General features: G+C 44.2%; 1 protein-coding gene across 2 annotated transcripts in view; it reads right to left on the bottom strand.

The window, feature by feature from the left end:
- Positions 1 to 14,390, bottom strand: part of TBC1D23 (TBC1 domain family member 23) — an 83,024-nt gene that overhangs the window by 49,319 nt on the left and 19,315 nt on the right. For both annotated transcript variants that reach the window (XM_070071986.1, XM_070071985.1), the window contains exons 2-4: positions 13,972 to 14,083; positions 10,120 to 10,225; positions 8,157 to 8,361 (exon numbers count right to left, since the gene is read on the bottom strand). In XM_070071986.1, the coding sequence (XP_069928087.1) occupies positions 8,157 to 8,361; positions 10,120 to 10,225; positions 13,972 to 14,083 (423 nt within the window). The remainder of the gene's footprint in view (positions 1 to 8,156; positions 8,362 to 10,119; positions 10,226 to 13,971; positions 14,084 to 14,390) is intronic.

Here is a 14,390-nt window from a genome sequence, read left to right as displayed (position 1 = left end):
GTTCAAGTTCCGGCTGCTCCACTTCTGATAAAGCTTTCTGTTTGGCCTGAGAAAGCAGTGGAAGATGGCCCAAGTACTTGGGCCCCTGCACCTGTGTAGAAAACCTGGAAGAAGCTCCTGCTCTGCTCCAGATCAGCGCAGTTCCAGCCACTACGGCCACCTGAGGAGTGAATCAGCCATGGAAGACATCTCTTTCTCTCTCTTTCTCTCCCACCCTCCCTCTCTGCCTCTGGGTTTCTGTAACTCTGCCTTTCAAATAAATAAATAAATCTTTAAAAAAAAAATAAATGGGAGGAGCAGGTGTTTTGTTAAAAAAAAAGTGCTATTTTGGTAAGAGTACTATCTATTAAAAACCAAACTGCAAAGAAGATGAAATGAGATAAAAGGGTTTCATGTAAAAAAGTTAATGAAATGAATGTCCCTGTTTTATTATTAAATAATTGCTAAAGGGGGGAGACAGCTGTGGCATAATGGGTAAAGCCACCACCTGCAGTGCCGGCATCCCATATGGGCAATGGTTCCCAGCTGCTGTACTTCTGATCCAGCTCTCTGTTATTGCCTGGGAAAGCAGAAGATGGCCCAAGTCCTTGGGCCCCTGCACCCACATAGGAGACCCAGAAAAAGTTCCAGGCACCTTGCTTCAGATTGGCTCAGTTCTGGCCATTGCAGCCATTAGAGAGTGAACCAGTGGATGGAAGACTTCCCTCTCTCTCTCTCTCTCTCTGCAACTTTGCCTTTCAAATAAATAAATAAATAAATCTTTAAAAAAAAAAAAAACACTGCTAAAGAAAGTTTTAAGATACTATTCAGGCTTACATACAGAAATCTACCAACAACAGATGCTGGCGAGGATGTGGGGAAAAAGGGACACTAACCCGCTGTTGGTAGGAATGCAAACTGGTAAAGCAACTATGGAAGTCAGTCCGGAGATTGCTCAGAAACCTGAATATAACCCTACCGTTCGATCCAGCCATCCCACTCCTTGGAATTTACCCAAAGGAAATTAAATTGGCAAATATAAGAGCTGTTTGCAACTCAATGTTTACTGCAGCTCAATTCACAATAGCTAAGACATGGAATCAATCTAAATGCCCATCAACAGTAGACTGAATAAAGAAATTATGGGATATGTACTCTATAGAATACTATACAGCAGTAAAAAAAAAAAAATGAAATCCGGTCATTTGCAACAAAATGGAGGAATCTGGAAAACATCATGCTGAGTGAAATAAGCCAGTCCCAAAGGGACAAATATCCTATGTTCTCCCTGATCAGTGACAACTAACTGAGCACCTAAAAGGAAACCTGTTGAAGTGAAATGGACACTATGAGAAACAATGACTTGATCAGCCCTTGTCCTGACTGCTGATGACCTTAATACTTTATCCCTTTTAGTATTTTTTTGTTCTACTTAATACCATTGGTTGAACTCTTTAATTAACACACAATTATCTTAGGTGTTTAAATGTAACTGAAAAGTGATCCCCATTAAATATAAGAGTTGGAATAAGAGAGGAGATGTACAGTTCAGCACATGCTCAATCGGACTTACCCCTAATGGTAGAGTTAGAAACGTGTCAGGGGATTCCAATTCAATCCCATCAAAGTGGCATGTACCAATGCCATTTCACTAGTCAAAATGATCAGTTTCAGATCATAATTGATCATAAAGATAGGATTAAGTGTCAAAGGGATCACATAAATAAGACTAGTGTCTGCTAATACTATCTGATAGAATTAAAAAGGAGAGAATGATCCAACATGGGAAGCAGGATACACACCAGACTCATAGAATGGCAGATGTCCTAAGCAGCACTAGCACTCTGGCCTCAGAATCAGCCCTTAAGGCATTCGGATCTGGCTAAAAAGCCAATGAACGTATTTCAGGCATGAAAAGCCAAGATACTGTGGCAAAAAAAAAAAAAAAAACAAAAAACAAAACAAAAAACACCCTAAGTGAAAGTTCTCTGTGAGTGAGATCCCAGTAGAAAGAACAGGCCATTAAAGGAGGAGGTACCTTTCTCTGAAGGGAGGATGTGGGGAGCAATCCGGACTGGACTGAGTTACTGGAATTAGGACTTATTCTATGCATCTGCTCTCCCACAATATGGCACTGGGAGAGAAGTAAACAGCTTCCGCACAGCTGCCTCCAGTTCAACTAATAAACTGTAGGACTTGCTCCTGATTGGAGGAGAGCAGCGTACTCGGCGTGTGGGCAGCCGAGTTAGGATTGGCGGAGGAGGACTATAAAGGAGGAGAGAGACGGCATGCACCAGGAACATCTATGGGGAACATCTAAGGGGAACATCTAAGGGAACCCGTGCAGCCCCCGAGAAGAGCCGGCCGGCGGTGTGCCGCTCCCCTGCGGAAGTGGGGAAAGCGGCCAGGGGGACCTGCCCTTCCACGGAGGTGGAAGGGATAGTAGCCAACCCGGGAAGAACCAGCAGTAAACCCGGGGAGGGCCGAGCAGATGATAGAACAGCGCAGGGTCCTGTGTTGCTCCTCCACGAAGATGGGGAGCGACATAATGGTGCCGTGACTCGGATATGAAGCCTAGGCAGCGTTTAGTGTTGCTCCTCCACGAAGAGGGGGAGCGACATAATGGTGCCGTGACTCGGATATGAAGCCTAGGCAGGGCTTAGTGTTGCTCCTCCACGAAGAGGGGGAGCGACATAATGGTGCCGTGACTCGGATAGGAAACCTAGCTCGGATAGGAAACCTAGCTCGGATAGGAAACCTAGGACGGATAGGAAACTTAGGAGGGAAGAAATGACTCGGATTAGGAAACCTAGGTCGGATAGCAAACTTAAGAGGGAAGAAACGGGAAGAACTGGGAAAATACCGGAGAGAGAGACTAGCAAACAGCCTAGGGAAAAGCCGGACGAAAAGGGTGCCGGAAGAAGCTATTGAAAGCCTAGGCATAGACTCAGATACGGACTACGGACTACAGGGGGAAGCTGGGAGAAATCTCTAAGGTCAAAAGCGAAAGTGAAAGCTAGAACAAACAGACTCGGACGCGGACTGTGGGGAGAGGCCAGGAGAAATGAGGGAGGAATATTGTTGGAAGAAAACTTAGGGAAACATACCGGGTAGAGAAAAATGTTAGGGAAATTGAAGCCGCGGGGGGCAGGCCGAGGCGGATACGAAAGCCACTTTGGGGTTCTCAAGTTAGCCCGGGAATAGGGGGCGAAAAGTTGAAACCAGAAGCTGAAACGTAAGCCAGATTGGGATCCGTCTGATTAGCCCGGGGAGCAAAGGACGGGAAGCCAAACCGTGGGGCGGAGACGTATGCTGGGTTGAATTCGCCAGGCTAGCCCGGGGAACTTAGATTGAATGCTAGTGGCGGACACGTAAGCTACGCTGTGTTACTCGTGGAAGCCGCCGCGTGCAGAGAGAGCACGGGGCGTGAATAGATAGGGAACGGGGCTGGCGCGAGGCCGTGGTGCAGACGCGAAGGGCGTGGAGACCGCGGAGCGCGCGAAGCCAAGCCGCGCAAAGCCGGGAAGCTGCGCAGATGAGAGAGGCGCGGGCTGAAGCGGCTCAGCCGGGAAGCCGCCGAGAAGTAGCCTCGGGGCGGGCAGCGGGAAGCTGCGGGGATAAGAGAAACAGAAGTTTAGAAGTAAGATGAGAGAAATAGGAATGCTGGAAGATAGAAGTAAAATGGGAGAAATAGGAATGCCCGGAGATAGAGAAATAGAGAAATAGAAAGGCCTCCCTACAACACTGCACTGTGAGAGCTTGGATTCGGTCTGCCTGATTAAGTGAGGCGATGAGCACGATGAGCACCTGCGGCGGCTAGCAGCTTATGCGCCGCAGGTCACCGAAGACAGGCATGAATTAACATCAGTAAGGCCTCCCCACAAAAAGGCAATGAGAAGGCTTGGATTCGGTTTGCCTGATAGGGCTTGTAAGCCCCTGCAGGCTCGACCAGAGCATGCGCTGCAGGGCACCGAACACAGGCAGGCATCGGCGCCTAAAAACCTCCTCACAACATGGCGAAGAGAGGACCCGGATTCGGTTTGCCTGATTGATAGGACTTGTAAGAGCCTGTGGCAACTCTAGCAAGTAGAGCAGAGTGTGTGCCGCGGGACACCGAAGACAGGCGCGTATCAACGCCAAAAAATAAAAAGAAAGGGGGATCTGTGGGGAGCAATCCGGACTGGACTGAGTTACTGGAATTAGGACTTATTCTATGCATCTGCTCTCCCACAATATGGCGCTGGGAGAGAAGTAAACAGCTTCCGCACAGCTGCCTCCAGTTCAACTAATAAACTGTAGGACTTGCTCCTGATTGGAGGAGAGCAGCGTACTCGGCGTGTGGGCAGCCGAGTTAGGATTGGCGGAGGAGGACTATAAAGGAGGAGAGAGACGGCATGCACCAGGAACATCTATGGGGAACATCTAAGGGGAACATCTGAAGGAACGCCTGTGCAGCCCCCAGAAAGCCGGCCGGCGGTGTGCCGCTCCCCTGCGGAAGTGGGGAATGCGGCCAGGGGGAACTGCCCTTCCACGGAGGTGGAAGGGATAGTAGCCAACCCGGGAAGAACCAGCAGCAAACCCGGGGAGGGCCGAGCAGACGAAAGAACAGCGCAGGGTCCTGTGTCGTTCCTCCACGAAGAGGGGGAGCGACATAATGGTGCCGTGACTCGGATATGAAGCCTAGGCAGGGCTTAGTGTTGCTCCTCCATGAAGAGGGGGAGCGACAGGAGGAGAACTTCCACTTTGACTATGGCCTTGTCTAAATAAGATCGAACTCAAGAGGCTTCCATAGCCTTGGCAACTCATGACAAGAGCCTAGGGTGATTACTGACGCCATAAACTAGAGTGTCAATTGTTAAAACAACAACAGGAGTCACTGTGCACTTACTCCCCATGTAGGATCTCTGTCCTTAATGTGTTGTACTATGTGAATTAATGGTATAACTAGTACTCAAACAGTACTTTATACTCTGTGTTCCTGTGTGGGTGCAAACTGTTGAAATCTTTACTTAGTATATACTAAGTTGATTTTCCGTATTTAAAGATAATTGAAAATGAATTTTGATGTGAATGGGATGGGAGAGGGAGTGGGAGATGGGATGGTTGCGGGGTGGGAGGGAGGTTATTGGGGGGAAAAGCTGCTTTAATCCAAAAGCTGTACTTTGGAAATTTATATTTATTGAATAAAAGTTTAAAAAAAGATACTATTCAAGGGGGCACTATGGCATAGGAGGTTATGCCTTTGCCTGTGATGCCAATATCCAAAATGGGTGCTAGTTTGAAACTCATTTGCTCCAATTCTGATCCAGCTCCTTGACCAGCTCCTTGATAATGTACCTGGAGGAGTAGCAGAAGACGGCCCAAACGCTTAGGCCCCTGCACCCACATGGGAGACCTGAAAAAAATTCTAGGCTCCTGGTTTTGACCTGGACCAGCCCTAGCCATTGCAGCCATTTGGGGAGTGAACCAGCAGATGGAAGATCTCTTTCCCTCTTTCTCTCCTATTCTCTATCTCAGCCTTTCAAATGAAAAAAAAAAATATAAGGGAGAATAAAAAAAATAATTTGTATAAATCTAAAATCTGAAGTCAACACCAGGATTTGGTATGACACTCAATCTACCACTTTTTGATACTAGAGATGTGTTTTTAGAGAGGGACCAGGTTGGGTATTCAGGTGCCCAGAGACAGCACTAGATTCCCATTGGCAAGATAACCTCCTCCTTGGTCTGAACACATTCTACATCATGTAAATGCAAGACAATAGAATGCTAATATAGAACTCAGAAACAGAGAGTGAGTAGGGGACATAAACAGTAGGAACAACTGCCTAGTTTGTGGTCTCATATTGTGAAATAGTAGGGCATTTCTGGGATTCAGCCATTGCTGCAGCATCTGTTCATTTAGTAGTTGTATAATGCAAAGTTACTATCAACTGCAAGGTGGTATGCTGATAGAATTCTACTTATCTTACATCCCAATATGGAGGAAAAAGGTATTTTAAAATGAATTTCTTCTACAGCATTCTGTGTTCTTGCCAGGGGTAGTAATAATAACTTGAGTTGGAGTTCTGTGTAATGTGCAGAACTCACAGAGGCAGTAGCTGGAGGAATCTGACAAGACAGTATGGTATTCAAGCAATGTAAAAACCTTTTTCTATACTCCCAACTGCCATTGTCAGCACTGTCTAGAGAAAAGGTGGGACATCATGTCATTTGCTATTGTTAGCTCTATTACAGTTTGAGAAGTGGGAGAAGTGATAAAATACCAGTATAGGGGCTGGCATTGTGGTGTGGTGAGCAAGGCTGTTGCATGAACACTGGCAGCCCTCATAGGTGCTGGTTCATGTCCCGGCTGCTCCACTTCCAATCCAGCTCCCTAGCCTGGGAAAGCAGCAGAGGATGGTCCAAATGTTTGGGCCTCTGCCACCCAAGTGGGAGATCAGGTAAAGTTCTTGGCTTTGGCCTGGCCCAGTGCTGGCCACTGCACCTATCTTGGGAAAGAACCAGCAGATGGACGATCTCTCTCTCTCTCTGATGGACAAATAAAATGTGGTATATGAATACAATAATTGGCAAAAAAAAAAAAAAAAAAAGTCTAGCTTCTTTTTCTTTTCTTTCTTTCTTTCTTTTTTTTTTTTTTTTTTTGACAAGCAGAGTGGACAGTGAGATAGAGAGACAGAGAGAAAGGTCTTCCTTTTTCCGTTGGTTCACCCCATAATGGCTGCTGCGGCCGCGCGTTGCGACCGGCGCATCACACTGATCCAAAGGCAGGAGCCAGGTGCCTATCCTGGTCTCCCATGGGGTGCAGGGCCCAAGCACTTGGGCCATCTTCCACTGCACTCCTGGGCCACAGCAGAGAGCTGGACTGGAAGAGGAGCAACCAGGACAGAATCCGGTGCCTTGACCAGGATTAGAACCCGGGGTGCCGGCACCGCAGGAGGAGGATTAGCCCATTGAGCCGCGGTGCCGGCCTAAAATTCTTTTCCACAGCAGTGGAAATTATAATTCTTTCTGGCTTCATGAGTACACCTTCCTACCATGATCTCCACCCACAACTACCTATATATCTGTCTGGTCTCAACTAAAGCATCACTATCCCAGATAATCCATCCATGACCTCCAGGGTAAACTAGGTCACCACTACTCCACAGCGCTAGCCCCCACAATCAATTTTAGAACATTTTCATCACCCTACAAAGAAGTATTTATTTTCCTCCCAACACTCTTTGGCAACCATTAATCTACTTTCTGTTTCTATAGATCTACCTGTCTGGGCATTTCATATAAATGGTGCCATATAATATGTGATTTTTTGTGACTTTCATTTTACTTATCATGTTTTCACGATTCATCTATATTGTCACATATATCAATATTTCACCACCCATTATATATTCTCATAGCATTCCAAATATCATCTTCCTAATACTCAGTACACTTCAATTAACTTCTTCAATGTCTATATTTCTAGGACCACATTCCAACCTGTAACCCCTGCACCTCAAATAAGACCGCATTACAAAAATCTTTTCACTTAAACACAGTAATGTTATTTTTATTTTATAGGAAAAGAAATTGAAATAGATACCATCAGGGCCCGCGCCGAGGCTCACTAGGCTAATCTTCCGCCTTGCGGTGCCGGCACACCGGGTTCTCGTCCCGGTCAGGGCGCCGGATTCTGTCCCGGTTGCCCCTCTTCCAGGCCAGCTCTCTGCTGTGGCCCGGGAGTGCAGTGGAGGATGGCCCAAGTGCTTGGGCCCTGCACCCAATGGAGACCAGGATAAGTACCTGGCTCCTGCCATCAGATCAGCGCGGTGCGCCAGCCGCAGCACACCAGCCATTGGAGGGTGAACCAACGGCAAAAGGAAGACCTTTCTCTCTGTCTCTCTCTCTCACTGACTACTCTGCCTGTCAAAAAAATTAAAAAAATTAAAAAAAGAAATAGATACCATCAAATAAACCTGAAGAATTATGCTACATACATAAACTCTAGAAGCACAAATCATTAACTAAAGAATCTGTTAAAAAATGTTAACAATCATGAAAATATTCAAATCTCTACTTTCACCAAAGAATTATTTGAATCTTACACCTTACCATCAAAGTAAATCTACAACTTTAGTTCAAGGCACACTAAATCTTTATCCATTTTTAAAAACTATTAGAAAAAACTTTACCTGGGAATGTACTTATTCATGATAGCATAAAAGCAGTTGTATAAATCACTGCGTGGCAGTTGAAGATGCACCAGTGGTCTCAGCAGATGTATCCAGCTGAGGGATGTGCTATATTTAATGTTACGTGATTTACAATAAAAGGTAATTACAGATTCAATATCCAAAAGTAAATCTGCTGCCTTTTCCTCTGGCACTGAAAGCTGATCTAGAAAATAAATGTCAACATAATGTTATTCAAGTTATTGGACCTACTCTTTATTTACAAACATAAACCCTGTTAATGCATTTAGAGCATGACAAAGTAAAACCACCTAAAAGCATTTTTTCCCATGCTTACAGTAATCATTGGTTCACATATCCAAAACCCAAAGAAACAAAATAGGCAAAGTTCTTTGTAATATTTTTGTTTTTAACTTTAAGCAAGATAGCATTCTAAAGAAAACTAACAGTAACAATCAGTTTCATATAAGTATGTGTTTTCCTATCTGGTCTCTTAAGACAATATTCACTAACACTTAATAATACTTGATGTACAGCATTAAATATAGTAATGGCCAGTGTAAAGTAGAGGGGTATGCAAAAATAGGTATAACCTATATACCTGGAAAGCAAAAATGTGCTTTCTAGACAGATTATCATCTACCCTATGATGGGCAGCTGCCACTATAGCTTTACTAAAGCGGAGAGAAAGGGATTCATTCACCAAATTCCCTTTCTTTTGCTCATTTTAGCAGCAGTGTTTCTATTGTGTCAATAATTTAACTAAAATATGATGGAAAGAAAAGTAAAAACACACCAATAGACTACAGATAGATTTTAAAAAGAGAAGTATGAACTAACTAGTCTATATTGTAAATTAAAATTTACTTCATGGGGGTGATTAGAAACCTATTAACCCATGATTTATAGCACTGTTTCTATAGCAGATTATGATTCAGAGTTACAGAAAAACTAATGAAACAAACTCTCCTTTGAGGATTGTATATAATCATACAATTAATTAATTATACAAAAGCCAGGTTTAAGACTACAACAAAATGTACATGAAAATCACAGAATGTAAAAGTAGCAGTAAAGGGGCTGGTGTTGTGGCATAGAAGGTTAAGCCTTCGCCTTCAGTGTTGGCATCCCATATGGGTTCGAGTCCTGGCTGCTCCACTTCTGATCCAGCTCCCTGCTAATGGCTTGGGAAAGCAATGGAAGATGGCCCAAGTCCTTGGGCCCCTGCACCCACGTGGGTAGCCTGGAAGAAGCTTCAGGCTCCTTGCTTCAACTGGCTCAGCTCTGGCCATTGCATCCATTGAGGAGTGAATCAGTGGATGGACGACCTCCCTTTCTCTCTCTCTGCCTCTGCTTCTCTGAAACTCTGCCTTTCAGATAAAAAAAAAAAAAAGCAAAAAAAAACCAAAAAAAAAAAAACTTAAAAAAAAGCAGTAAAAACTAGAACTTTCTTAAAATTATTAAACTTGATTTCAAAAAGAATTTAAATGTAAAGTTCTAAAACTATAAGGTCTTTACAAATTTTAACAAGATAATCACTCTACTCAGAAATTATTTCCAAAAATTTTTGCTGTTTAAAAGTAATGATTGGCCGGCGCTGCAGCTCAGTAGGCTAATCCTCCGCCTGCGGTGCCAGCACACCGGGTTCTAGTCCGGTCGGGGAACCGGATTCTGTCCCGGTTGCCCCTCTTCTGGGCCAGCTCTCTGCTATGGCCCAGGAGTGCAGTGGAGGATGGCCCAACTGCTTGGGCCCTGCACCCGCATAGGAGACCAGGATAAGTACCTGGCTCCTGGCTTCAGATCAGCGCGGTGCGCCGGCCACAGCGCGCTGGCCACAGCAGCCACTGGAGGGTGAACCAACAGTAAAGGAAGACCTTTCTCTCTGTCTCTTTCTTTCTCACTGTCCACTCTGCCTGTCAAAAAAATAAAATAAAATAAAAAATAAAGTAATTATTAAACTTACCAATAAACTCCAGGCAATCTTTATGAATAGTATTCTGTTCTGGCAGATCTAAAATACCATCCCATGATGCCAAACTGTCACCTTTTCCTGCAACATTCAGAGCAATCTGGAAGAAAGATTTTTTTAAAAAAAACAACTTGTTCCATATATTATCTCTCATTCTTAGGAAATATACTACAATAGTGAAAGGCCTGAATTTAGGACTAACAACAAAGATCACAAAGAACCCAATGATCAGCACTTGGTCTCATTAAAATAAACGAACAAAGGAGGTGGTTATTGGTGCAGCAATTAAGATGCCATTTGGATGCCAGGATTCTTTATCAGAGCATATAGGTTTGAGTACTGGCTCTGCTTCTGATTCTAGTTACTTGTTAAGCACACCTTGGCAGGCAGCAGGTGATAGTTCAAGTACTTGGGTCCCTGCCACCCACATGGTAGACCCAGACTGAAACTATTGTAGGCATTTGGGGAATGAACCAGTAGATGGAAGACCTCTGCTTTTGTCTCTCTGCCTTTCAGGCAAATAAATTAAAAAAAAAAAAAAAAATGAACACAATCAGGCTGGCAATGTAGTATAGCAGGGTAAGCCACTGCCTACAATGCCAGCAACCACTGGTTTGAGTCTCGGCTACTCTACTTTTTTTTTTTTGACAGGCAGAGTTAGACATTGAGAGAGACAGAGACAGAGAGAAAGGTCTTCCTTCCATTGGTTCACCCCCCAAATAGCTGCTAAGGCTGGAGCACTGTGCCGATCCAAAGCCAGGAGCCAGGTGCTTCCTCCTGGTCTCCCATGCGGGTGCAGGGCCCAAGGACTTGGGCCATCCTCCACTGCATTCCCTGGCCACAGCAGAGAGCTGGCCTGGAAGAGGGGCAACCGGGACAGAATCCAGCGCCCCGACCGGGACTAGAATCCAGTGTGCCGGCACTGCAAGGCAGAGGATTAGCCTACTGAGCCGTGGCGCCGGCCCTCTTTTTTTTTTTTTTTTTAAGATTTATTTATTTATTTGAAAGACAGAGTTACATAGAGGCAGAGGCAGAGAGAGAGGTCTTCCAGCTGCTGGTTCACTCCCCAGAGGGCCACAACGGCCAGAATTGCGCCAATCCAAAGCCAGGAGCCAGGAGCTTCCTCCTAATCTCCCAATAAGGGTGCAGGGGTCTAAGCACTTGGGCCCCTGCCATCCATGTGGGAGACCTGGGAGTTCCTGGCTCCTGGCTTTGGCCTGGCCCAGCCCCAACCATTGAGGTCATCTGGGGAGTGAACCAGTGGGTAGAAGGTATCTCTCATTCTCCATCTCTCTCTCTCTGTATAACTTTGCTTTTCAAATTAATAAATCTTTGAAAAATAACCCTGCTATGTTAGATTTTAATTTATGTTAAGTGAATAAAATTATACAAAATAATTATACATTAATTATATATTCATATATTTAATTTTATTTCAAGCAATCACCTTTTTTTCAAATTTAAAATCATAGAAAGTGACATATTTTGGATTAATCAAACGATTGCATTTTATTTGAGACAAGGAGAGAGATCTTCCATCTGCTGACTCACTCCCCAAATGGCCGTGACGACTAGGGTTGGAACAGACCAAAGCTAGGAGTCAGGAACTCCATTCAGGTCTCCCACAAAGGTAGCAGGGACCCAATTACTTAATCCATTGCCTGCTGCCTCCCAGGATGCACATTAGCAGGAAGCTGGATGGGAAATGGAGTAACCAACATTTGAACAAGGTGCTCTGATATATGTGTAGGAATCCCAAGCTGTGATTTAAACAGCTGCACCAAATACCTGTCTCTAGAATATTATATTAAAAATGAAAAGTATAACTGTGCCATGTACCAATAAAAATTATACAGAAGAAGGGCCAGTGACATGGTGCAGCAGGTCAAGTGCTGCTTACAATGCCAGCACCCCATACTGAAGTGCTGGTTCAAAGCCCAGTCACTCTGCTTCTGATCTAGTTTTCTGCTTATAGGCATGGGAAGGCAGTGGAAAACAGCCCAAGGACTTGGGCCCCTGCCACCCACATGGGAAGGTAGGATGAAGTTCCCCAGCTCCTGGCTTTAGCCGCAGACCTGGCTGTTGCAGCCATTTGGGGAATGAACAAGCAAGTGGAATATCTGCCTTTTGCCTCTCTCTCTGTTGTCCTGCTCTTCAACAAACAAACAAATAAATAAATCTTAAAAAAAAAAACCATTATTATACAGAAGAATAACGAACTGAGAAATTTTCTTGCCATTTGTAAGGTTTTTTTTAATTAATTAATTTATTTATTTATTTTGGCAGGCAGAAAGGACAGTGAGAGAGAGAGACAGAGAAAGGTCTTCCTTTTGCCGTTGGTTCACCCTCCAATGGCCGCCGCAGCCGGTGCGCTGCAGCCGGCACACTGCGCTGATCTGATGGCAGGAGCCAGGTACTTATCCTGGACTCCCATGGGGTGCAGGGCCCAAGGACTTGGGCCATCCTGCACTGCACTCCCTGGCCACAGCAGAGAGCTGGCCTGGAAGAGGGGCAACCAGGACAGAATCCGGCACCCCAACCGGGACTAGAACCCGGTGTGCCGGCGCTGCAAGGCGGAGGATTAGCCTAGTGAGCTGCGGCGCTGGCCCATTTGTAAGGTTTTTTTAAAAGTATATTAAAAAATGCTACAATAATGAAAAGAAGTTTAAGGGACATATCAACTAAATACAAGGGAGGGCCTTCTAGAATTCAGATTTAAACAAATCATCTGTAAAAATACAGATACGAGACAACGAGCAAATCATTTTGTAATATTAAGGAAGAGTGTTTAGTGGTTTTGTGTTTTTTTTTTTTTTTTTAAAGAGTCTTTATCTTTCAGATTTTCATATTAAGAGACTCTGGTATGCTACCAAAGATGTGCTTTAAAATACTCCAGTGAGTGAGGTGAGGAGGAAAGGATAGAGATACCAATCGAACAAGACTGGCCAAATGCTGGTAACACTTAAAGCTAGGTAACCAGGTACATGAGTGCTCATTACACAAATCTCTATATTTTATGTGTTTACATTTTTTTTTTTTTTTGACAGGCAGAGTGGACAGAGAGAGAGAGAGACAGAGAGAAAGGTCTTCCTTTTGTCGTTGGTTCACCTTCCAATGACCGCCACAGCCAGCGCACCACGCTGATCCGAAGGCAGGAGCCAGGTGCTTCTCCTGGTCTCCCATGCAGGTGCAGGGCCCAGGAACTTGGGCCATCCTCCACTGCACTCCCGGGCCACAGCAGAGAGCTGGCCTGGAAGAGGGGCAACCGGGACAGAATCCGGCACCCTGACCGGGACTAGAACCCCATGTGCCGGTGCCACAGGCAGAGGATTAGCCTATTGAGCCGTGGCGCCGGCCTACATTTCTAAAATAACAAATTCAGAATGCTATGAATAATTACAATTCCACTGTGCTAAATATATTACGCATGGGGGAAAACACACACTTACTGGAGAAGAGCTGAAATGAGGAGAATAAAGCAAACAAAAATCTACTGTAACCCTAACACCCAGAGGCATACCTCCTTTTCTTTAGAGCATAACTGAGATCATTCCATATATGCAACTGCATATCCTATTTTATTCATTGGTTTTACTTCCCTGTTTCATTAAGCAATTCTCATAAAAATCATTTCTAATAACCACCAAAAAATTTATTTGTAAAACCTAAACCATCATGATTAAACATACCAATGCCATAGAAATACACATTTTAGCAGTTCTTGTTTTGACAAATTTTCTAGATGTGGCATGCTCATTTAATAAAATCTTCTGTAATTCAGACAGCTAAAAATAACTTAAATATAATTTAAGTGATTATATTTTATTTACTTTAGTTTCCAGTTACCTTCCATACTTTGGCCCTCAAGTCAGCAGGCAGTGGTCTCCCTTGAATTATATTTCTCAAAGTTTCAAGATCACAACCTCCTGCTTCCAGAGCTTCTTCAAGATCTTTTTCCCTAAAAAAGAAGTCCTCTTAATTAAAATAAACTTTTTAATTCATACTTTTTTTTATTCAAGATTCATTTGCATGCACCGCCTATCAAGAGCTATGATTCCCAGCAGCCAAAACACAAGGGCAAAGGGCAAGGCATATGGCATTCATACATTTGGTTTTCTTGGATGGGAAGCCCAGATTTCATACAATTGATCTATCCCTGTTTTGCACTTAGTTCTAACAAATTTGGTGATATTTTGCTAAATTAGACAAATAGAAAAAGACAGGATGAGATAAGCAAATTGACAGCATTGTGAGGTAAGGCAACA

The sequence above is a fragment of the Oryctolagus cuniculus genome, chromosome 4 (assembly GCF_964237555.1).
Source record: "Oryctolagus cuniculus chromosome 4, mOryCun1.1, whole genome shotgun sequence".
NCBI classification, from domain to species: Eukaryota; Metazoa; Chordata; class Mammalia; order Lagomorpha; family Leporidae; genus Oryctolagus; species Oryctolagus cuniculus.
Note: the sequence above shows the minus strand (reverse complement) of the source record. Positions and strands in the feature narration are given on the sequence as shown.